The sequence below is a fragment of the Mustelus asterias genome, chromosome 17, assembly GCF_964213995.1.
Source record: "Mustelus asterias chromosome 17, sMusAst1.hap1.1, whole genome shotgun sequence".
Taxonomy (NCBI): domain Eukaryota; kingdom Metazoa; phylum Chordata; class Chondrichthyes; order Carcharhiniformes; family Triakidae; genus Mustelus; species Mustelus asterias.
Window position 1 is genome coordinate 68,452,021 of NC_135817.1, and position 25,637 is coordinate 68,477,657.

At 43.1% G+C, this 25,637-nt stretch overlaps 1 protein-coding gene across 11 annotated transcripts in view; it reads right to left on the reverse strand.

Annotated features, from left to right (window-relative positions):
- LOC144506582 (sentrin-specific protease 7) overlaps positions 1 to 25,637 on the reverse strand; it is a 94,628-nt gene that overhangs the window by 12,688 nt on the left and 56,303 nt on the right. For all 11 annotated transcript variants that reach the window (XM_078232900.1, XM_078232906.1, XM_078232903.1 and 8 more), the window contains 7 exons: positions 16,864 to 16,897; positions 14,542 to 14,721; positions 10,880 to 11,136; positions 8,945 to 9,081; positions 7,367 to 7,483; positions 5,065 to 5,187; positions 1,251 to 1,343 (listed from right to left, as the gene is read on the reverse strand). In XM_078232900.1, the coding sequence (XP_078089026.1) occupies positions 1,251 to 1,343; positions 5,065 to 5,187; positions 7,367 to 7,483; positions 8,945 to 9,081; positions 10,880 to 11,136; positions 14,542 to 14,721; positions 16,864 to 16,897 (941 nt within the window). The remainder of the gene's footprint in view (positions 1 to 1,250; positions 1,344 to 5,064; positions 5,188 to 7,366; positions 7,484 to 8,944; positions 9,082 to 10,879; positions 11,137 to 14,541; positions 14,722 to 16,863; positions 16,898 to 25,637) is intronic.

Consider the following 25,637-nt stretch of genomic DNA (forward strand, 5'->3'; position numbering starts at 1 on the left):
CCTCCTCTGCACTCTCTCCAGAGCACGGGAAGAGTAACAAGGCATGAGTTTTAGTCATCTTTCTTGTGATCAAGGATACCAACTTTGCAGAGCTCCCCTCAGTCTTGATTCTGGCACCAAGTGTTGATAGTGAGTTGCAAGCACCTCTGATGCACTGCAAGAGTTTGCTCAGTTTTGGATGGCCTGATGGCAGACCATATAAAATGAAGGAATGAAGAGAGGGGAAATCTGAACAATAAATCATTTGTAGCTCTAATAATTTCAACAAGCTTACCTTAAACAGTTCCTGAAAGAATCACATAAGTTTGTAAATCTGTCAGCTAGCAATAATGACATAGCTTGCTCTCACTGATTTAGCTAGGTTTAGGAGTAAAATATCATGGAATCTGAAACAAGATGTGGAGATGCCGGCATTGGACTGCGGTAAACACATTAAGAAGTCTCACAACATCAGGTTAAAGTCCAACAGGTTTATTTGGTAGCAAAAGCCCACTAGCTTTCGGAGCACTGCTCCTTCATCAGGTAAGTGGGAGTTCTGAACTCCCACTTACCCTGATGAAGAAGCAACGCTCCGAAAGCTAGTGGCTTTTGCTACCAAATAAACCCGTTGGACTTTAGCCTGGTGTTGAAAGACTTCTTAATCTGAAACAAGAACAGAGAAAGCTGCAAAAACTCAGCAGATCTGGCGGCATCCGCAGAGAGAGAAAACAGAGTTAATGCTCCAATGCCTACATGTCCATCCTTGGTCTGCAGCAATACATCAGTGAAACCAAACAAAAACTGGAGCAGCAGCACATCTTCTGACTGGGCATGTTACAGCCCTCAGGACCCAAATTTGAGTTCATCAACTTTAGACTGTGATCCTCTCCTCCATCTTTACTGTTTGTTATATCCCAAACATTTTTTGGGTCCAATGCAAAAACCCTCCCTCCCCTCCTCCATAGGGCCACCTGTCACTTGTACCTTAAATTTTGCTACATCTTTGTTGCAATCTCTCCCAGCTCCCACTATTCACTGTTCCAACCCTTCTTACACAATCATATTTTCCCCTCTCTTTAATGCTGAAGAAAGGTCGTTAAGACTCGAAATTTAACTCTATTTTTTCAATCTACAGATGCTGCCAGATCTGCTGAGTTTTTCCAGCTTTCTCTGTTGCTATTGTAGCTAGGTTTAGTGTTCTATTCAGAGAGATTATTTTCTGACTAATCTCAGCCGAAACATCCACAACAGATTGTACAAGACACACTTACTCTTCATTAACGGGCACAAATATGAAATCCTTTGTAAAGATATCCACATGCCGGGTCCATGTTCTCACACGTTGATGTCTCTTGTGCTGTATTCTACAAGGGCAACATAACATGTACTTTTAATCCGAGTAAGAAAATTGTGAATATGCAATTCAGGATTAACAAATATATAAAAACCGAAGTAAAATTGTTTTAAAATTCTTTTCTTCCTCTCGAAATAAGCCCAGTTAAAAGGTTATAAACAAAGAAAATAGCAATACTGGAAGTTTGCAAGGATGTGGGCATTGTAAAATCGGTAAGTTGGCACTAGCATAACGAGCTTGAAGTTGGTACACCTTCTCAAAATGTACTTAAAAATATAACATACGGAACAGCCAAATAATTATAAATTTCAACTATTTATTAGTCTTAAACAGAGCATTGTAAAAGTCTTTGCAAGCACTCAGTTAATGCAGACAAGGTGGAGAGCTGGCTACGGTTGATTGAATAAATAAACTAAACTGCATGATGGCAAATAACCAGCAAGAAACATTTAAAGAAACAATTCAAAATGTTCAACAAAGTACATTTGATGTAAAACAAACTCTGTGATTAACATTGATCAGTGGATCTTACTAAAGAGGTTATTGATAGTATCAAATTAAAAAACAAGACTTATAATGTTGCACAAAACAGTAGTAAGTTGGTAGTTGGGAGTTAGAAACCAGTGAAGGACCATCAAAACTTTGATAAAAAGGGGAAAAAAAATAGAATGTATAAACAAACAGGAATATTAAAAACAGACTGCAAGAGCTTTCATTTGTACATTAAAAAAAGGGAGAGAGTAGCTTGGGAGATCGGGATGATGTAGAGATGTCAGTGTTGGACTGGGGTGGGCACAGAAAGAACACCAGGTTAAAGTCCAACAGGTTTATTTGGAATCACGAGCTTTTGGAGCGCTGCTCTCACCTGATGAAGGAGCAGCGTTCCGAAAGCTTGTGATTCCAAATAAACCTGTTGGACTTTAACCTGGTGTTGTGAGACTTCTTACCGGGAGATAGGGGAGCATGGTGGAAGGGGAGGCAGTGATATAGTGGTAATGTCACTGTAATCCAGAGCTAACTCTTTGGAGACCTGGATTCAAATCCCACCATGGCAGCAGGTGGAATTTAAATTTAATTAGTTAATAAATCTGGAATTAAAACTAGTCCCAGTAATGGTGATCAAGAAACCATTGTCGACTGTTGTAAAAACCCATCTGATTCATCAACGAAGGAAATCTACTGTCCTTACTAGCAATGTGGTTGAGTCTAATTCCCTCTGAAATGGCCAAGCAAGGTTATACCAAACCGCTACAAAGTCTAAAAGTTATAAAATTGGATTGACTACCCAGCATTGGCCAAGGCACCGAAAATGATAATGGCATTTGCAAGGTCCTCCTTACTAAAATTTGGGGGCTTGTGCCAAGATTGGGAGAACTGTCCCATATATTAGTCAAGGAACAGCCTGATATAGTGACACACACCGGGTCATACCTTACAGAAAATGTCCTAGAAACAAGCTTCACATCACATGGTTTTATTCCATCGGCAGGACAGACCCATCCGTGATGGCATTCAGTCAGACCGAAGTTGCCCTGGAAGTCCTCAACATTGACCGCACCCAATTAAGGGTTCTGACAAGGAAACAGCCTGCTGATTCCATCTACCACCACACTCTCCCCCTCATCCTAGCTGATACAATACTCCACTATGTTGAATGTCAATGGAAGATGCACTGAGATGCAAAAGTATGTTCTCTGGGTGGGGGGAGGGGGGGCATGGAAGAGTGCTGATTCATCAGCTGAAGGAGGGCGGTAGCTGGTAATCAGCAGGAGGTTTCCTTGTCCACATCTGATCTGATGCCAATACACTTCATAGGGTTCGGAAGCTATATTGAGGACTCAGCAGGCCACTCCCTCCCCACCGTATACAATGTGTCACCAGTTTTTAAGGGATAGCACGTAGCCAGGTATGGTAGCTGAGGAGAATGGACCATTAGCTGTAAGGCATGATTCAATGAATATGATTATGCTTTTGCCTGACTAGTCTGTGGGACAACTCTCCCAATTTTGGCACAAGCCCCAAGACGTTTGTGCGGAGAACTTTGCAAGGTCGAATGGGCAGTGACTGTTGTCCAGGTTGTTGCCAGGTCTTTCGCCTAGTTTTGTTCTCCTTCCCGTAGCAGTTTGACACAACCACACATCTTGCTAAGCCATTTCAGAGGGCAGTGGATGTGAATCAATCACCCTCATGTCAACCTACAAGCCAGACCAGCTGAGGTTAGCAGATTTCCTCCCCGAAGGACATTTGTAGGCCAGGTGAATTTTTTCGACAATCCATTGGTTTCATGATCATCAATACTGAGGCTAGCTTGCGATTTCAGCTGGATTTATTAATTTGCTGCCCTGCTGGGGTCTGAACTCCATCCGGGCATCTGGATCAATGGTCCAGTAACATTACCACAATGCGCCCGGCCCCTGAAAATGAAATCTTCAAAGCTGGACCAATTCAACAGTAGGAAGCCAACATTAACACAGTGAAAAGGTGCGATTCCCAAGCTGCAAATTTCAGTGAATCTAGCGAGTTCACTTTGAGATTGTCGTGCAAAACCTATGCATCTAGAGCTGGCAGCTTTAAAATGGCAATATATTATGATTAAAAGCCGCTGTAGAACTGTGAATGGTTTAATAAGGACCAGAAAAAGAAGCCATATGACTTGTAGAACATAGAACATTACAGTGCAGTACAGGCCCTTCGGCCCTCGAGGTTGCGCTGACCAGTGGAACCAATCTAAAGCCCCTCTAATCTACACTATTCCAATATCATCCATATCTTTATCCAATAGCCATTTGAATGCTCTTAATGTTGACGAGTCCACTACTGCTGCAGGCAGGGCATTCCACGCCCTTACTACTCTCTGAGTAAAGAACCTACCTCTAACATCTGTCCTATATCTCTCACCCCTCAATTTAAAGCTATGTCCCCTCGTGCTAGCCAACACCATCCGAGGAAAAAGGCTCTCACTATTCACCCTATCTAATCCTCTGATCATCTTGTATGCCTCTATTAAGTCACCTCTTAACCTTCTTCTCTCTAACGAAAACAAGCCTCAGCCTTTCCTCATACGATTTTCCCACCATACCAGGCAACATCCTGGTAAATCTCCTCTGCACCCTTTCCAACACTTCCACATCTTTCCTATAGTACGGCGACCAGAACTGTACGCAATACTCCAAATGCGGCCGCACCAGAGTTTTGTACAGTTGCAGCATGACCTCCTGGCTCCGAAACTCAATCCCTCTACCAATAAAAGCTAACACACCGTACGCCTTCTTAACAACCCTATCAACCTGAGTGCCAACTTTCAGGGATCTATGCACATGGACACCCAGATCCCTCTGTTCATCCACACTACCAAGTATCTTACCATTAGCCCAGTACTCTGTATTCCTGTTACTCCTTCCAAAGTGAATCACCTCACACTTTTCCACATTAAACTCCATTTGCCACCTCTCAGCCCAGCTCTGCAGCTTATCTATGTCCCTCTGTAACCTGCCACTTCCCTCCGCACTGTCTACAACTCCACCGACTTTAGTATCATCCGCAAATTTACTAATCCATCCTTCCACGCCGTCACCCAGGTCATTAATAAAAATGACAAACAGCAGTGGCCCCAAAACAGATCCTTGCGGTACACCACTAGTAACTGAATTCCAGGATGAATATTTCCCATCAACCACCACCCTTTGTTTTCTTACAGCTAAACAAAAATTTACTGTAGAAAATTTACTTACGAGAGGTTAGTTGTCTCCTCTGATCCAGCATTATCCTTCCGGGTCAGGCGCCGATAAAAGAAGCTACTAAAGATGTGAGTACGTTCAGCAAGTTCTTTGGGTGCTTTCTCTAACAAAAGGTACCTTACATAAAATAAACAGCACCAGTTAATGTAAAATTTCATGCTGAACTTTAATCAATGCATACCTAATGTTCCTTTATTTAATATACATTAACATAGTATGAATACTTAAAAGGACAATATTAATTCCTGACATACATTAGGCAAGAAAACAGAGAACCACTCAATTCCTGGTATTAGTGCAGTTTACATTATTTTCAGGGTGAGGTCATATAATTATGAGATTGCAAATTCACCCATTTTAGGGTGATCACATAAATTTGTTTCATACAGCAGCCTATATAAACGTGAATCATACACGATCACTGCAAAAAAAGATGATTTCAGCAATTCACCAAAGTTCCTTCGAAGGTACCTTCCAACTCACAACCTCTACCACGCAAAAGGACAAGGGCAGAGGATGCATGGGAACACAAGCACCTGCAAGTTCCCTTCCAAGCCAAACACCAAACTGACACCAACCATTCCTTCATAATCACTGGGTCAAAATCCTGGAACTCCCTGTCCCCTAACAACCCTGGGGTTTTTCCTACACCACGCAAACTGCACTATTCAATAAGACAGTTCATTACCATCTTCTCAAGGGCAATAAGAATGCTGACCTAGCAAGCAACGTCTATATCCTGTGAAATAATTTTTAAAAAACACTAATCGGTGCACATTTTACTTTCTCAATGTGAAGTTGTAGCCAGAGATAGTATTATTACCCCCTTGAATTCTACCAGCGGATCAATCACCAACCTTCGCCACATTTCCCTCCAGGCTGTCTGTTACCTTATTGACAATGAGGTTCTTTAGAAATCGTGGGATTGATGTGAGCTTCTACTTTTTTTATGCTCCATGCTCATTGCAAAAATCCTTAGAATCATAGAAACCTACAGTGCAGATCGAGGCCATTTGGCCCCTCAGGTCTGCACTGACCACAATCCCACCCAGGCCTTATCCCTGTGACCCCACATATTTACCCCACTAAGCCCTCTAACCTACGCATCCCAGGATGTTAAGGGACAATTTAGCATGGCCAATGCACCTAACACGCACATCTTTGGACTGTGGGAGGAAACCGGAGCACCCGGAGGAAACCCACGCAGACATAGGGAGAACATGCAAACTCCGCACAGACAGTGACCTAAGCTGGGAATCGAATCCAGATCCCTGAAGCTGTGAGGCCACCTTGAAAATGTTAAGTCCTATTCACTGAAGTGTGATTGAGTTTTTAATGACATACGGAGATGAAATTCCTGCTGAAAAACTCACTGGCCTGAAAAGAATTTGTGCGTATTTGTGAAATCTCAAATATTTTAAAATTAGGGGTCGACCTTTTAGGACAGAGATGAGGAGAATTGTGCAAAGTTGAAACTATTTGCCTCAGAAGGTGTGGAGGAAGGGGGGGGCGGGGTTTCACTGAATATTTTTATGGTGCAGGTAGATAGCTTCTTGTTAGGCAAAGGAATCAAAGGTTATTGGGGCTAGATGGGAATGTAGAACATGAAACGCAAACTTATCAGCCCTGATCTTACCAATGGTGGAGCAGGTTCAAGGGGCTGAATGGCCTACTTCTGCACCTAATTCATTTGTGCGTATGTCTCTGTTCAATGATCATTAAAAAAAGACTTCAAATAAAAAATTGTTTATGATATTTCTGCTTTTACGTTAACTCATGCATACGCCCCAATCTTTATTCCAGGTGCTGTGATATTGTGAAAAGTAAATGACAAAACCAGCTTGTTGATTACTGGACTTCTCACAGACAGAAAACCAATGTGATTGACTATTTAGCCAGCTTGATGATACCACGGTTGCAGGACGCCAGAGTACCCTTACAGCTGGCAACATAATTAAGTTAACGTTGGGAAAGGTGCAACCCTTGTCATGAAGTTAGGTAGATCTTTGTGGCCAGTTTTCCTCAAGGTGGCAGGAGACATGTCTTCACCACTGACTGCAAAATCCAGGCCAATACGCATTTTGTTAGCCCGTCTCAGTAAAAAGCCAAACAAACCAAGGGCATTCAGGTTTAATATTTGGTACGGTTTCAGAATATTGTTAATACTCTTTATAAATTTCCAAACAGAATGATTGTAACACGAAAGCCAAATCTTTCTTCTCAAAATTCCCACCAGCTGTTTTGCCTCCAGTAAAATATGGCGCTTTTACAGAACAATAAAGGCCAACAAACTTACTTTAAATAGAAATCAATGATAACATCATTGAGAAACTCTCCCTCTTCCAGACATTCCAGATCTTCAGTAGTAACAGCAAGTCCTCCTTTAGTTGGTGGAGGAGGGAATACCATTATTCTGAGTGGGCAAAAAACACACGTTAAAACTATTTCCTCCTTTCTGTTAAATGAAAATCAATAGTCCGAATAAAATAGTTTCAGTAATGCAATACCTGTGTTCGTTTGTGATACACGTGTATAAATAACATGGCAGCAAGCCTTATTTTATCGAGTATGAATTGGTTTTATGATTAGGGAAAATTATGTTCTTTTTTAGGTTTCAGTTATGCATATTAAACGGAGCATCTGGGTATTTATTAGATTTACACACCATAGTAAACCAGGGTTTTTTTTGTTGCTCAATGTTAACGAGGCTGGTAGCCCTAATTGAGTTGTATTAAACACATTCATGCACCACGGTGCAGTGGAATGCATATCTGCACCCTGATGCTACTTTAGTTCAAATTTACTTTGCCAGCTTCTCTGCCATTATGTGTTACTGAGCTGACACCTGGAGATGAAAGAGCAGCCCAGATTACAAATTCACATTTCCCAAGGCCTAGAAGCAGAGCCACAAAAGTAATAAATTATTGGCCCTGGATTTAAAAAATGCTTTGACCAGCACTGGATGAATTCTTTCAGTTGCAGAGAAATTTCAACTCTGTATAAAATGCCAAACTATATTGTGGGCATGATAATCAATCCAATGTATTTTCAAAACATGCTATCGGAAAAAGAAATCCGTGCAGGATGCACATCCCACTGGGTACACGTATTGTGAAAGATGCATGGAATGCAACTGTGCATTCACTTAAAGCCAGATCCAGTTCCAAGAGAAGTGCTTGGTAAAATGACTGGTGATATGATGGATATCATGTGACCAGCCCTATGTTGGGTAGAATGAAATTTGATTACCTATTAATATTAATCCAAATTCTTTAGAGATAAGTAGAGTACCGTTAAAATTATACAATTATTTTGCATTAAAAAGCTCCCACAGAAAATGGCTCATAGCACCACAGTATGACAGAAATAGACTGTTGAATGCATATTTTTTGTAGATCACTGAAATTACAAACATAATTATGTAATGGATATGCTGCAATATATTAAATAAAAACTTAGGATAAAAACTTCAAGCAAATCTCCCACTATTTTTTTCATTAACACACCTCAATTGATTGAGGCCAAAGTAAAAGAGACAAATTAAATTAGAAAGTTCACGCACAGTTAGACATGTCTAGTCCACAGATAACCCTGTATGTTGTTAAACTAAAACAAATTAATTTCTACTTTGTAGAACTCAAAGATCACACAAAGACTATTGTGCTCGGATCAGTGAAGACGGAGCCATCAGATTCATCATAATAATGCACTTGGCATAATGAGTTGGCTCCTTACAAGCCAGTAATCAGTCATTTGACCAGATGCACAAGTCATTAAGAGCCGCTCTTCTCAAGGGCAGTTAGGGATGGGCAACAAATGCTAGCTTTGCCAGCGATGCTCATGTTCTGTGAACAAACAAACTAAACAAACTTACTTCTGAACTGGTCCACTTTGTCTAAATGTGTGCTTTTCCTTCTCTTGCTTTGATGCAATCGAGACCACGTACTGGTCTTTTTTCCTCATGTGACACAAGGTGTAATTATTTGGCCTCACCGGACTTGCATTTTCTTCCTACAGAAGTGAAAGCAGAACAATAAGCAAAAACTTAAGACATTTGCCAAAATATTGCTGCCGTTCAGCGGCAGGATCTTAGTCCTTTTGAAGGCGCACAGTCGCCGTGGGTTCCACAGCAGCGAAGAGTGCTGGATGTCAACAGGAAACCCTGTTGATATTGGCGGGACCATAAGATCCCACACATTGCCTTCCACCACTGGGAAAAGGGAAAAACGTCACGCCCTTTATATTATTTTAAAGAGATTCTGGCATACAGGTCCCTTTCCAAGGTCCCTGATTGCTTTCTCTCTTCCACCCACAAATGGCAATTCCAAACGTTATTTCAGTGCCATTACTAGTTAACAAGTTCAGACCCAGATATAATAGACACTATAGCCACACTTATAAACTTCAAACATTAAAATATTGAATTTAACAGTAAATATATTTCAAATGTATTTGCAATCAGCTGCATTGCATTAATCAGCAGTTTTGAGAGGCAGATCTGACAAGGAAGAAATATTTCTGCTGAGCTTCAGATATTTTTAAACACTAGATACCACATTAAACTTTGCATTTTAAGTACAATACATGCCAATACAGGGTTAAGTTCATTCTCATTAGTCCAGTATTCCTGAACAGTAAAACCCAAGTTTGACACCCTGTTTCACAATGATTACATTTCTGCTGCCCACACCAAGGGCTGAATTTAATGGTTGTAATGTTGGCCCTGTCCACGGCTGGAAATCTGGCGGTAACCCGACCAGGGCCATTTCTGGAGCCTAGACAAAACTAAATGCTCATTAGGCAGTCTGGTGCTGGTCAATGGAACTTCCAGTACTTTGAAGACAAAAAGACCAAGTCCAGGAGCTGCCAACCAAAGAGCCAGGTGCTTTTCAGAGCCAGCAGCGCCATCAGGGCAGTAGCCAGGAGCAGCAGTGCAGGCTCGGACCAAAGGTAAGTGGGTAGGCTCGTTGGGGCCAGGTGAGTTCACGAGGGGGCACGGTCGTGTGTGGAATGAAGGTTGGGCTTTTAGTGGAGCCAGCTCTTGCCTCCAGCAAGGCCCTCCATGCACCACCTTCCCCTGCCAAGCTTGTAGACAGGCTGCTTGGGTATACCTGGCAGCCTGCCCAAATGGCATGGGTCCCCCCTGCAGTGATGGGATGAGGCCCTCTAGTGACCCTTAACTGGACACTCAAGGGCCTCAATTGGCTTGTGGGTAGGAAGGCCAGCAGTGGCTGCCAGGAAGGTGACAGGTTCTCCCACCTCAAGACTTCCTGCTTAATTAATTGCACCCTGTGCTGTTCAGGGAACTTGAAGATACATTCATTTCAACCACTGATCTGTTAGCAGCTTTTGATGGTTGCCTGAAACCTAGTTACATTAGCCTACATCACTTATTACTCAAAGACTGACATTGCAGTTGGGCAATTTTGTGGGCAACAAGAAGTACCTTGGAAAAAACATTATTTTGTTTCTTCCTGTTCTTAACCCTCCTCCAGGGCTCATTTAACCAACCCATTTGAGATTCCTTTTGAACGAGCCACATTTTGTTAGTCATGTAAATTATGTAGCAAAGCATGAGCAGGTAAGTGTTTTTATTATATTAACTGCTGTACTTCAATGTGGATTGTTCATATTTTTAAGTCAAAAACATATGAAGAAACAAAAGACAAATTAAAATCAAACAAAATTGCAAGTGGGTTTACTAGTTCTTTCACAGTCTGAATGAAGAGATCCCCTGATATTTCACGGGATCTTTTTTCTTGTATAATTGCGAGAATTGTCATGGACCTGCCTTAATCTACCAAGTCACCTGAGACAAACGAGACTCCTGCGGTAACGTAGCCACATCCACTTGCTGCTGCAAAGTTTTGAAGCACAACAAGAAGGAGTTCTGCTCCGAATCAAAGTTAGCCAGTAGCTGACAAATTTCATCCAATGGCATAACATCGCATAAGTCTGTAACTCCATGCTTTTCACTTATATCGGTCATGATTTTCTTCAACGCTGCTGCTTCGGTTGTTTGTATAGGTTTGAAAAGTTGAAGAAGGATAAATTCATTGCACTTAACTGCAAAGAAAAACAGCTGTAATGAAATACACAGACCAACAAAAAAAAAATCTGTTTACTACCTTACAAATGTGGATCATGTATAAAAGACCTTGAATACAATCTCAGATTTATGAGCTGATGTGCTTTATTACAAAAACATATAGAACATAGATAGAACAGTACAGCACTGAACAGGCCCATCGGCATGGTATGTTGCCTACCGGATGCCAAGGTCCGTGACGTCTCGGACCGTGTTTTCCGGATTCTTAAGGGGGAGGGGAAAACAGTCACAAGTCGTGGTACACATTGGTACCAACAACATAGGTAAGAGAAGGGACGGGGATTTAAAACAGGAATTTCAGGAGCTGGGCTGGAAGCGGAGAGCCAAGACAAAACATGTGGTCATCTCTGGTACGTTGCCAGTGCCACGTGATAGCGAGTTGAGGAACAGAGAGAGACTGCAGTTAAACATGTGGTTGCAGGGATGGTGTAGGAGGGAGGGTTTCAGATACGTGGATAATTGGAACACATTCTGGGGAAGGTGGGACCTGTACAAACAGGACGGGGTGCATCTGAACCAGAGGGGCACCAATATCCTGGGAGGGAAATTTGATACGGCTCTTCAGGGGGGTTTAAACCAATTTGTCAGGGGAGTGGGAAAAGGAGTTGTAGTCCAGAAGTCAGTGAGGGTGGTGAGGTATTGGGGAAGGTATCAGGGTCAAGGGTGGGTACCGGTAGACAAGAAGGCGGGTTGAAGTGTGTCTACTTCAATGCAAGGAGCATCCGGAACAAGGTAGATGAACTTGGGGCGTGGATTGGTACTTGGGACTACGATGTTGTGGCCGTTACGGAGACATGAGTAGAACAAGGACAGGAATGGTTGTTGGACGTTCCGGGGTATAGATGTTTCACTAAGTGTAGGGAAGCTGGTAAAAGAGGTGGAGGAGTAGCATTGTTAATCAAGGATAGTTTAACAGCTGCGGAAAGGCACTTCGAGGGGGATCTGCACACTGAGGTAATATGGGCTGCAGTTAGAAATAGGAAAGGAGCGGTCACGTTGTTAGGAGTTTACTATAGGCCCCCAAATAGTAATAGAGATGTGGAGGAAGAAATTGCTAAGCAGATTATGGATATGTGTGGGGGTCACAGGGTAGTTGTCATGGGGGACTTTAACTTTCCAAATATTGATTGGAACCTTTGTAGGTCAAATAGTTCGGATGGGGCAGTTTTTGTGCAGTGTGTGCAGGAGGGTTTCCTGACACAATATGGATAGGCCGACAAGAGATGAGGCCACATTGGATTTGGTACTGGGAAATGAACCGGGCCAAGTGTTAGATTTGGTTGTGGGAGAGCACTTTGGAGATAGTGACCACAATTCGGTGTCTTTTGTTATTGCAATGGAGAGGGATAGGGCCGTACGGCAGGGCAAGGTTTACAATTGGGGGAGAGGTAATTATGATGCGATTAGGCAAGAATTAGGGGGCATAAGTTGGGAACAGAAACTGTCAGGGAAAGGCACGAATGAAAAGTGGAACTTTTTCAAGGAACAAATACTGGGTGTCCTTGATAGGTATGTCCCTGTCAGGCAGGGAGGAAATAGCCGAGTGAGGGAACCATGGTTCACGAAAGAGGTGGAATGTCTTGTGAAAAGGAAGAGGGAAACTTATGTAGGGATGAGGAAACAAGGTTCAGATGGCTCGATTGAGGGTTACAAGTTAGCAAGGAACGAGCTGAAAAAGGGGCTTAGGAGAGCTGGGAGGGGACATGAGAAGTCCTTGGCGGGTCGGATCAAGGAAAACCCCAAGGCTTTTTACTCTTATGTGAGGAATAAAAGAATGACCAGGGTGAGGTTAGGGCCGGTCAAGGACAGTAGTGGGAACTTGTGTATGGAGTCAGTAGAGATAGGCAAGGTGATGAATGAATACTTTTCTTCAGTGTTCACCAAGGAGAGGGGCCATGTTTTTGACGAAGAGAAGGTGTTACAGGCTAATAGGCTGGAGGAAATAGATGTTCAGAGGGAGGATGTCCTGGCAGTTTTGAATAAACTGAAGGTCGATAAGTCCCCTGGGCCTGATGAAATGTATCCTAGGATTCTTTGGGAGGCAAGGGATGAGATTGCAGAGCCTTTGGCTTTGATCTTTGGGTCCTCACTGTCCACGGGGATGGTGCCAGAGGACTGGAGAATGGCGAATGTTGTTCCTCTGTTTAAGAAAGGGAATAGAAATGACCCTGGTAATTATAGATCGGTTAGTCTTACTTCGGTGGTTGGTAAATTGATGGAAAAGGTCCTTAGGGATGGGATTTACGACCATTTAGAAAGATGCGGATTAATCCGGGATAGTCAGCACGGATTCATGAAGGGCAAGTCGTGCCTCACAAATTTGATACAATTTTTTGAGGAGGTAACTAAGTGTGTTGATGAAGGTAGGGCAGTTGATGTCATATACATGGATTTTAGTAAGGCGTTTGATAAGGTCCCCCATGGTCGGCTTATGATGAAAATGAGGTGTGGGATAGAGGGAAAGTTGGCCGATTGGATAGGTAACTGGCTGTCTGATCGAAGACAGAGGATGGTGGTGGATGGAAAATTTTCGGACTGGAGGCAGGTTGCTAGCGGAGTGCCGCAGGGATCAGTGCTTGGTCCTCTGCTCTTTGTGATTTTCATTAGTGACTTAGAGGAGGGGGCTGAAGGGTGGATCAGTAAATTTGCTGATGACACCAAGATTGGTGGAGTAGTGGATGAGGTGGAGGGCTGTTGTAGGCTGCAAAGAGACATAGATAGGATGCAAAGCTGGGCTGAAAAATGGCAAATGGAGTTTAACCCTGATAAATGTGAGGTGATTCATTTTGGTAGGACAAATTTAAATGTGGATTACAGGGTCAAAGGTAGGGTTCTGAAGACTGTGGAGGAACAGAGAGATCTTGGAGTCCATATCCACAGATCTCTAAAGGTTGCCACTCAAGTGGATAGAGCTGTGAAGAAGGCCTATAGTGTGTTAGCTTTTATTAACAGGGGGTTGGAGTTTAAGAGCCGTGGGGTTATGCTGCAACTGTACAGGACCTTGGTGAGACCACATTTGGAATATTGTGTGCTGAATTTTATGCCCAATTTTATGGAAAATAATTTTGGAATGAGGTTCTCGATATTAATTTTGGGTAAGTTGGGAGCGGAGAGAGTTCAAAACTCACCTCCTGCCCCAGAAGATGGGCTCAAGGTGTATTACCTCTCTGGCATCAGTAGAATCTCAACCGGTAGATTTTCCACCCAATTTGCTAATATAACGGGAAACCTCCAAATTGCAGCACAATTTCCAGTGCCAGAGACTTACTTAAAGTGGAAATGCATCACAAATAAATCGAAAACAATTGTTGTAAAATAGAATAAAAGAGGAGGCCCCAGAAGGAGGACAAATGCACACTTACAATTATGTTTTGAAGGACTAGTTTGTGACTGTTTGTTAATTTCATCTATGTAATCTGGAGCAAACCACAGGAAAATAACTGAGTGATTCTCAGAGACGGTGTCAGACAGTCCCTCCCACACACTGTATTTCTTTAAGTGAGACGTATTCAGTAATAATGAATGGTTTGTACCAGACAAATCTGCAAAACAAAATACAAGTTCAATATTTTCAGATAAATTAATATATTAATATCACATCATTATTCAATACCATACTGAAAATCATGAATTCTGGCTCTCCAAAAGTTAACCAGCTGTTTTCTTATATCATTAATAATTGCAGGAATTTTACACAGTGTTGGCTCCACTACCCTGCTGAAAAGTCGGGGTGAGCCCACCTCCACTTGGCAGGGATGCCCCACAGTCTAATGGTTGAGCTGTTAACGGGCTCGAGGCAGGATCATCACCCCAATTTGGGAGGAAGTCCCACCTCTTAGGTACGGATGCTGGTCAATCAAATGGCCAGCAGCCCTCTCATCCCAGTAATGCCACAAGGAGTAGTGGCCACTGCTGGGACTACAGGAAGTACCTAAATTAAAAATACCATGGACCTGGACTTAAAGGCAAGCCTGAGGTTTCACTGGGGCTAGGCTAGCAGAGGGGGAGGTGGAGTAGAGAAATGGGGACGATCTTGAGGGGCACTTTGAATGGGCACAGGATGTCCAAACAGGGGGCACCACCTAACCTCCAGCTGACAACAAGGTTGCTAAGTGTTACCTGGTAGCCTGGACACTTGGCCCTGGCACCCATTTCATAGCTAAAATCCCAGCGGTGGTGGTATTGGCCATATTAATTGGCCAGTTAAGGGCCTCAATTGAAGAAGGATAAGTGGGCCACCTGATGCCTCCCCTACCATGGTACAATCCTAATGAAGGCAGGTAGGCAACTGGGTACAATGCCATCGCCATAGCTCCCAATTTTACAACCTCATCCACCTGCCAACACAACCCCGAGGGGAGGGCATAGAATTCTGGCCAACAAGTGGATTTTGTGAATAAGTGGATAATACCTATCCCCTTAAATTAACACCTCAACAGGAATAGGGTTCATAGTGGTCATATTTCCTCTTGGCACTTTGCCAATAGGTCAGAACTTATGTAAGTGACAGATGTCAACAGCTTGCAGAGTGAATGCAAGACATCACAACAGAGCTGACCCTGTCTACCCAGCATCCACAGAGTCAGGGGTATAGGGCAACACTCAGGACAGCAGCAGTCTTAATAACAAACAGAAATAAGACTAGACTATATAGCCCCTCGATCCTCTTCTATGCAATACAATCATGGGGTTGATCTTCTGACCCAATTCGCTTTTCCACCTGCTCCCCATATTCTTTGATTCCCTGGGAGATGAAAAATCTGAGCATATAAAGGTACAGTGAGATAGACAATAATGGAGTGTCAACAACCCTCTGTGGTAGACAATTCCAAAGAATCACAAACCTCTGAGTAAAGAAATTCCTTCTCATCCTAGTCCTAACTGATGGATTCCCAATCTGTAATCCAGTATTCTAGATTCCCCGGACACTCTCGAAATCTTTCCTGTCAGGCCCCTTCAGAAGCTTGCGCATTTCAATTAGATCACTTCTCATTCTCCTGAACTCCAGAGAAAATAGACTCACTTCCTCATTATGGGGCAACCTTCTTAACCCAGGGGCCAATGTAGTGAACTAAATCAGTCCAGGCAACTATTCCCCTTCCTAATTTAGGAAGCATTGTGGCCAAATGTAGCGCTGAAGCAGCCATCCTAGCGGAGATCAGCTAGTTAACAGACCTGGGATGAAACCCGACACTTCCATCCACCTATATGGCTCAGATAAAGATAAAAAGTTAAAAATAAAAAATGGATCAAGCACAACACTAACAATTAAGATTTACTGAGTGGATTTCATACCTGTGCTTATCAAACTCAAATATATGTACGTAGTTGTAAAAACTCACAATTAAGTTTGAAAATGCCAAGAAAAAATAAGTTTGACCAAATACCGGGTTCCAAAAATGACTGATTTAATATATACACATGCAAGTAAAAAGCGTGCATTCCTAATGTTCAGAATTCTGGCTAAATGTGTAAAATCAGTCTGAATCTCTTCTTAAAAAACAACATTCAAACCCAGGACAATCTCAAATCCAGCAACAATAAATTTAAAGCTGTGCTATTTGGGAGTTTTACTACACCAGCATCCATTTCATCAAAAGCTTACCTGGTAAATAAGCCTTTGTTAACACTGAACCCCTTACTCATTTATAACTATAAGCACATCTTATTCAAAATGATTTTACCTGAAAAGGATATTGCAATATTGTCGGGATCAAACTGCAAGAAAAACAAAGCAAAAACTGTTTTTAAAAAAGTCAAAAAAAAATGAAAAAAGACATTTGAAATATGTTCATATTGCCACAAAAGAGAGTTTTGGCTGGATGAGACTTCACTGGATTACAGAAGTATATTCATACCAACCTAGAAAACTCTCAAACCCTGAAGAACACCAATGTGGACAGGCACCTAGCCCCTTAGAAAGAAACCAAGCTGTGGGAAAGGCCGTGACTCAACATCACAATTCATTAAATTCTGTTCCACTGGGTTTCAGCCAGTATTTTGGGGTTCATTCATTTAAAATTCTGGGAAAATCAAAACCCCTGCCTATCACAAATGAAGTCAAGGGATTATACCAAGAAAGTGATGCAACATGTCAGAACTCAAACCCAATATTCAGTTAACTGCAGTATAGGGGAAGGTCACAACTTACAAATTGAAGGAAGATGTAACACTAAGGATGCAGGATTAATTTTAAATGGAGATTTAGGGCAAGTTCCCCTCTTTCTCCACAGGAGTGTTTTAAAGACATGGATTGGGGAATACTTAGCAGCATTCTAGAATGTCCTGTAATCCTGCCTTTAAAACCAAAAATAACTTATTCTAAAGTGTTCCCAATAAATTGAATATTACAATTAACTTGAGCTTTGCATCATTCAAAGCTGATACATAGAAGAACACAGCAGATTTAACTGAATGATAACAGAACTAATCTTACACACAGGTTGGAGAAAGCAATTCCATTGCATAGCAATGGACTCTGAACTATGAAAGCAAATTATCTGCACACACTTTACCCACCAGAAATATAGCCTGTATTATATCTGGAGGTCATGATGTGGAGATGCCGGCATTGGACTGGGGTGAACACAGTAAGAGTTTTAACAACACCAGGTTAAAGTCCAACAGGTTTATTTGGTAGCAAATACCATTAGCTTTCGGAACGCTGCTTCTTCGTCAGATGGAGTGGAAATTTCCACTCTATCTGACGAAGGAGCAGCGCTCCGAAAGCTAATGGTATTTGCTACCAAATAAACCTGTTGGACTTTAACCTGGTGTTGTTAAAACTCTTATTATATCTGGAGGAACAAGGGGGCCACATGAAGATGAGAGACTTGGAGTTAAGATCGTGTTAGTTAAACAGATTATGTGGTGAAAAGTGGAACAGATAGAATGAGGGAGCCATAAGAGACCAGAGGCAGGGGAACAAAGGATGCTACAGGGGAAACAAAATTGAAGAAAGTTGCAGAAGATGGAAAGAGGTTTGAAGGGACTTGTAGATGAAGACAAAGACAATAGGCGCGATCTTACCTGACATTCACGACACGCTGCTGCTACAGCAAAGACGGATAATTTGGCGGCCAGCCAAATCTCTGTTCACTGCAGCAGGATGGGGAAATCCTGCCAGCATGAACGGTGATAGGATTCCGGCCAAAATGTTTGATCCATTCAGAGTCCAGAAGCCAAATAGGCTAGCAGGGAAGTTGATGGCATTACAATGAGGAATTAAGTGGTAAATCAGGATGCATCACAGGATCACCCAGGTCTGGCCAAGTTGCTAATACAGGTTGTAAGTGTTTGCAGTTTTTATAAAAAACTAAAATGAATATGATCTTTTGGCCAGACCAGGAAGTTGAACAGGTCAGTCTTTTACAAGCCAAAGGAATGTGACCTTTGGGTCAGAATAAAATAAGTTTATGAATGATCTATGTGTTATACTGTAATGAACCGATTACTTGGCCTCAGGGTCAAATTGGGATTTGTCAATTACTTAACACAGCAGCAAAATATCAGGACAGGGAAGCAAAGTATATGTTTTGAAATGAACTGTGGACATTGTTTGTACTAAAGGACAGGTCATTCTGTAATTGTTTTGGAAATTATTCTTTAACTGCAGAGGTGAACAGGTCACTTGGTATTTGTCTTGCAAACTCATTTGTTATTGAGGGTGTAATGAATTAGACGTACAAGAACATTATGAGCTAATAATGAGTTATCCCAAAGACAGTAGATATAACAGACAGGTGCTGTGTCACTTTGAATTGTCTTTAAGAGTATTTTGAAAGGGACTTCCCCTGGGTGCACACTCACTGGATAAAACTGCTGCTCGTCTGTACCTACAACTGACTCTGCGTCGTGTCTTTTAGATACTCTACAACAATTGGTGAGTAAGCAGGGTCTCCACCAGGAACCCCTTGGTTGGATGCAGCAGGCAGGGAAGTACTTTTATTTGACCACCCATGGCTATGATGTAAATTCAGTGATCATGTGACCGTTTGGGAAGACCCAAACCTGGTCATCTGAAGGTGAGGAAGCAGGAGCTGCACAGAACTGTCCCTAAACGATAGGCCGGTAGAGCTGCACCAGGAGACAGGTAGGTCTGAACCACTAGAGCGCAGGGCAAAGCTACCATTAGCCATGAGTCACCAGTAGATAGGTCAGAACCATCCCTTGGTGACAGGTCACACAGAACTGCGCCAGGAGTCAGGCAGGTCAGACCGCAGGACAGAGTCAAGGTACCGGAATAAATGAGAACAAGTGAGGGTCCAGTAAAATAGTCCCTTTTACCTCATCAAAAAAACAAATGATGACCAGGGGCTTATCTGCACCTAGACAAACGACGCAAATACTGATTACTAGAACCATTTGGAAGAAATGATCGCTATCCACTCACTCCACCTGGAGGACCTGCAAGTCCTAGTAAGATCTAAAGTGGCCTGACAGATTTGGCTACAAATCAATAATTTAGTTCCCAGTAAAGATTCCACATACCACACCATACCAACAGAGCTCGGGTATGGTACAAAAAATGAATGGGATCCTCAAAGTGTCACTCCCCAAGGCCATTGCCGAAACTGGCAAGGATTAGGCCAATCTGCTGCCCTGTATCCTGATGACACTCTGGGCATCTCCTAATCGAGAGACATTTGATCTAATGACCAGACAAGCCATGATGTTGCTCAAGGGTATTTGTATAGTCAGTGAGGACATAGGGCCATCTTGGGAAAGGATTAAACAGCTCATCGCAGAGTTGTGTAAGCAATTACATGGCCTGAGAAAGGAGGTTAAGGACCAGTAGATTATCAGGGATATAGAAATGGATGAGGCAGGAGAAAAGGAAAGATTGCCAGAAGTAGGGGATCAAATGATGGTCCCAGGCTTTGGCCGCAAAATCATGGTTAGCAACCCAATGGCAAGGATCTTATGAGGTCCTGATGACCAACAATACATGCACAAGTGTGGATATGAAAGGGAAAGGCCATTAGAAACATTGGACAGAGATTAAGTAGTATGGGGCGCAAAGAGAAATAATGACCCTCTGGTAACGACCAGTGTCCATTATGTTCTTTCTTTACAGGGACATGAAGACCGTGATACTGCGAATATGTCTGATGACCACAATTAGCATCATCATAGAAGGAAGCAAAACAGTGGACCGAGGGACCCAGTTATTTGATTTGATGTATTATTGTCACATGTATCAGTATAGTGAAAAGTATTGTTTCTTGCGAGCTATACAGACAAAGCATACCGTATGTAGAGAAGGAGAGAGTGCAGAATGTAGTGTTACAGTCATAGCTAGGATGTAAAGAAAGATCAACTTAATACAAAGTAGGTCCATTCAAAAGTCTGATGGCATCAGGGAAGAAGCTATTCTTGGGGTCAGTTGGTACGTGACCTCAGACTTTTGTATCTTTTTCCCAACGGAAGAAGGTGAAAGAGAGAATGTCCGGGGTATGTGGGGTCCTTGATTACACTGGCTGCTTTGCCGAGGCAGCAGCAAGTGTAGACAAAGTCAATGGATGGGAGGCTGGTTAGCGTGATGGACTGGGCCTTGTTCACGACCCTTCATAATTTTTTTCAGACTTGGGCAGGGCAGGAGCCATACCAAGCTGTGATACAACCAGAAAGAATGCTTTCTATGGTGCATCTGTAGAAGTTGGTGAGAATTGTAGCAGACATGCCAAATTTCCTTAGTCTCCTGAGAAAGTAGAGGCATTGGTTGGCTTTCTTGACAATAGCATCAGCATGGAGGGACCAGGACAGGCTATTGGTGATCTTTACACCTAGAAATTTGAAACTCTCGATCATTTCCACTTTGTCCCCATTGACGCAGACAGGGGCACGTCCTCTCACTACACTTCCTCAAGTCGGTGACTGTCTCCATTGTTTTGTTGACATTGAGGATTATTGTTGTCGCACCAGTTCACCAGATTTACTATCTCTTTCCTGTACTCCATCTCATCATTTGAGATCCGACCCACTACGATGGCGTCATCAGCAAACTTGAAAATCGAGTTGATGGGGAATTTGGCCACAAGGGGCTGAGGACACAGCCTTGTGGGTTACCAGGGTTGAGGTTGATCATGGAGGTGGTATAATTGCCTATCCTTACCAATTGCGGTGTGTGGGTTAGGAAGTTTAGAATCCAGTTGCAGATGGAGGTCTATTTTACAAGAATTCAAGTGTTGCCAGTTGTGATCAGGAGCACTTAAATATCAATGCTAACCAACAAGTGTGCCTAAGGTGTATTCCCGGACCCTTGGGAGTGGAACAACAGTGCCATGGAAGTATCCTTGGAATCTCTTGAGTAAACAGGATGAGAAAAAGAGGCATTTCAGACCCTCCACAACAAAGCATTAAGTGTCAGGAATAAATGTTTTGATGTGTACTAAGTGTAATAATTGACATCACCACCTCAGGTCATCCAAACATCAACCTAATGGGCTGGGGAACGTGTCCCGGGAATGGTACGCGGGTGATATGAATGGAGTATGGCAGATGGAGAGCATGCTCAAGCGACCCTCCGACAAACATGACCACCCACGTGACCCCAGTAACCCCAAACCCTGGGACCATTACAAAAAACACCTAAAAGTCCTTGAAGTCCACCTAAATCTGCCCTGGACCCCAGAGTGAAATTGTGGTACATACATCACAAGATTGTCTCAGTTGTACTTAATATCAGTCAGGTGGAACTAGTCAGACAGGGTCCTTTATCACCAGCTCTTTGATATGGTAGTCTCCAACGCCTTCAGGGTATCCTTAAACTAGATCTAATTAATGATGCTGTCATCTTCTTTGCTGCAGACATTCACCATTAACTCCATGTTCATAGCGAGGATAATTATCAACGTTAATCACCTGACCTCCACATTGTCGGAACTTATGTTCGGAACAAATAAGTTGGAAAGACAGCAAGGAAAGATAGAGAAAGGCAGGCCAGAACCTAGGTATGATCTGTGCAGGTTCTAGATGACCATGCCTATACCATTAACCAGCTCTCAGCATCCTGAAATCAGGCCTCCATACGTGCAGACAGGGATCATGTGTGCACAGCCTATGGTACATGGTTGGCGAGAGAGGTCCAGCACAATCAGCCCAAGTACACAGTGAGAAGTGGCAGACTGGCTCTCCGGATAACACATTATAGACCTGGCCGTCCAAAGGTGGAAACTGCTCCTCATATAGCTATGAGAAGACTGATTCAAGCATACCTGACACTGTCACCACACACTTGCGATTAATAGGAATGGTGCTGGCCTTTTCTAATTTACAGGAAGGGGGAATTCAAATCCCTCTACAAGAAAATAATTGGGATAAGAGATGGGAATTGGCTAAAGTACTACCCCAAATCCAAATATGCAATCCAGAGGGGAGCCCTCTTGAAGAGAATCACGCTGATTAGGTGGAGGGAGAAATGTTGTCTGTCCACATCTTGTAGGGGTGGGGGACGAGAGCTACATGCCGTTTTAGCACCACCCTAACTTGCATGCTTGAAATTGCCAGTGCCTGCCATGGATCAAGGCAAGTAACATAACACTGAGAAGGGGAATACTATGTGACACCAACAAGCCTCAATACCAATACGGTAACATCCACTGGCCAGTGATCAACTCAAGGTTCTGCTTCCACCCCCAGCCCTAACAACAAATCAGGCAATCAGCAATGATCCACATTCAGCCCCCACGTAAGGAGCAGGTGAATATCACTGATGATTTAAAGGGAGACTTACTGAGATACCTGCTTCCCGAGGGGGAATCGAATCCCAAAGCTGCCGGAACATCTACCGGAGTTGTGGAAGGTGGTCTGGGCAGCAATGAAGCAGTATCACCAAATTCAACAGGAAGTCATGCAACTGAAAATGTGAAAACCAAACAGGATGCACCAAGATGGCAGCCATTAGGGTAAACACTCAGTCTTGGGTCAGAAGGTTCAAAATTTTAAATAAAACCAGAATGAATATAACATTTTGGCCAGGCAAGGAAGTGGATGTCTAGCCTATGGGTCAGTTCATATAAGCAAAAGAGTGTGACCTTTGGGTCAGGATAAAATAAATTGATGAATAATCTATGAATTATATTGTAATAAGCTGATTACTTGGCCTCAGGATCAACTTAAGATAAGTAGATGACTTTGCACAGCAGCATAATATCAGGACAGATAAGAAAAGTATGGGGCGATTCTCCCATCATGCTGTGCTAATATTTTATCACAGCGGGCTGGGAGAATCACGCGTTGGCTGATTCGCAGGATTCCCGCGAGCGTTCGCTCCGCACTTGCGTCTCCCGGGCCCGGATTTCCAGCAGCGCCGGAAGTCGGCTGCGGGTGGGGGGGGGGGGGGGGGGGGGGGGGGCAGACCCGCTAGCAATCTCCCACTCCGCCAGAGTGTTTCACTCCAGTGGGGATTACTATAGTTCCCCACTTTCAGGGAATTAGTGGGCCAACCCAGGTCAAGTGAAGGGGGGAGGTCGGGCAGCAGCGCGGTGGTGCCCTCTGGGCATGGGCACCCTGGCAGTGTCAGTGCCCCCAGTACTGCCCAAGGGGCAAGGTGCCCATGCCCAGGGAGCACCGTGGCACTGTCCACTGAGCATGGGGCAGTGGCAAGGGGATGGGGCCTATTGAGGCAGGGATTATTGGGGGCGGGGCCTACCAGGGTGATCTGGCCAGTCTGCATTGGGATCAGTGGGGCTGGAGAGAGGCCAGCAATCTGGGCAGCTCGCAGATGGATGGGGGGGGGGGGCTGCGACTGGGCCATGGGGGGGGGGGGGGGGGGGGCTTGGGGGGACAGCACTGCAGGGGTCCCAGGCTGGCCAGCAAACCAGAGGATGACACTGCGCATGCGCAGAAGCTTGCTGATTTCAGCCTCCCAGCCCCCTGAAATTTAATGATATTCACACTGGCCTCTGCACTGTACAGCGTGTGGGAGATTCTAGTGTGAAATCCCACTGAAAAAACCCAGTGTGAATTACTCCTGTTTTCCCATTAATTAGACACTTAGAAATTTTTTTGAGAGAATCGTCCCCTTTGTGTTTTGGAATTAACTGTGGACATCATTTGTGCTAAAGAGTAGGTCATTCCGTGATTGTTTTACAATTTTTCTGTAACTACGGATGAACGTTTCGTGCTTATGTTGTAAATTAATTCGTAGTCACAGATGTAACAAATTAGATGTACAAAATAAGCAAAATTATGAGCTAATAAGTTATCCCAAGATGGTACATAGACAGAAACTGTGCAATTTCAAATTGTCTTCCCCTGTGTGCACACTTGTACTGAATAAAATTGCTGCTTGTGTCTACCTACAGCTGACTCAGTGCTAAGTGTATTTTAGTACTCCACAACAACAAGACACAGCCTATTAATAGATTTTTGGGAATAGGGAGATGACTATGTGGGTTGTGAAGGTAAAGGCAGTCCTGGGACATATAGAACGGAACTATGCAAGAGCAATCCCACAGACAAGAGGGAGTGAAGGAGGATGGAATGTTTACTGCAGAGAGACCAAAGAGAACGAGGAAGGATGAAGCACCATAAGTCAGACAAGGTGAAACACACAGGTCATTGGTGACATAAACCAAGCCAAGCTCAATGCGAAGTCTGGGCATAAATTTGACTGAAGAGGAGTTGGGAGAGAAGTGGGCAAATAGTTTAGATACCACTACAAGTTCAAAAAAGAGGTTATTAGATAGAGGAGAAAGAGATATCAAGTATGAACCGTTAGAAAGAAAATTCTTGCAGATATGCAAGTTCAAATGGCTACAAGTGGCCTAGTCAATTCAGTCTGGTTTTACTTTCTCGAGCATTTTCCCCCTGATCGTTTCTAACCAATTACTCTAGGATCTTCCAGAATGCTAAAAGAAAATCCAAACACCTCACGACAAAATGCCTCCCTTATCCCTCCACCATCACTTCCTAATGGACACAACTCCAATCCAAAAAGGTCCAGCAGTGCAGAACATTTGTCATTTACCTTCTCCCTCAAGCAAAACCTACCATTTATCAGGCTCTCTCTCCAAAGCTCACTCTCAACAGAATTCAATGTCCTTCATCTTTCAACACTTTCTGTGTGAATTGTTATTCCATATCTTTTCAGCTGTAAGGCAGTCCTGGTCAAATTCAGCATCACTCTCTCCGACTGACTGGATATAACTCAACAGTATAGAGTTTACTTCTCTTGCACATGCCTTTCTACCAGTAACTCTTTAAATTTGTGCATAGTGAAATTGTGAAGGATTGGAAATACAAACAAACAATCAGAAAAGGAGATCAAGTCTATCCATAACAAAGCAACAGATAATACCTTAAAGGTAGGATGCACTGGAAAAATATAGTAACAGGCATATTCCTATTATATACTGCTTAAATCTGTGTGATAAGTTATAAGTTTGAACATTTATGAATTACACTGGTTAATGTGATTCTGAATCACTTTATTCTCCTACAAGCATAAAGTATG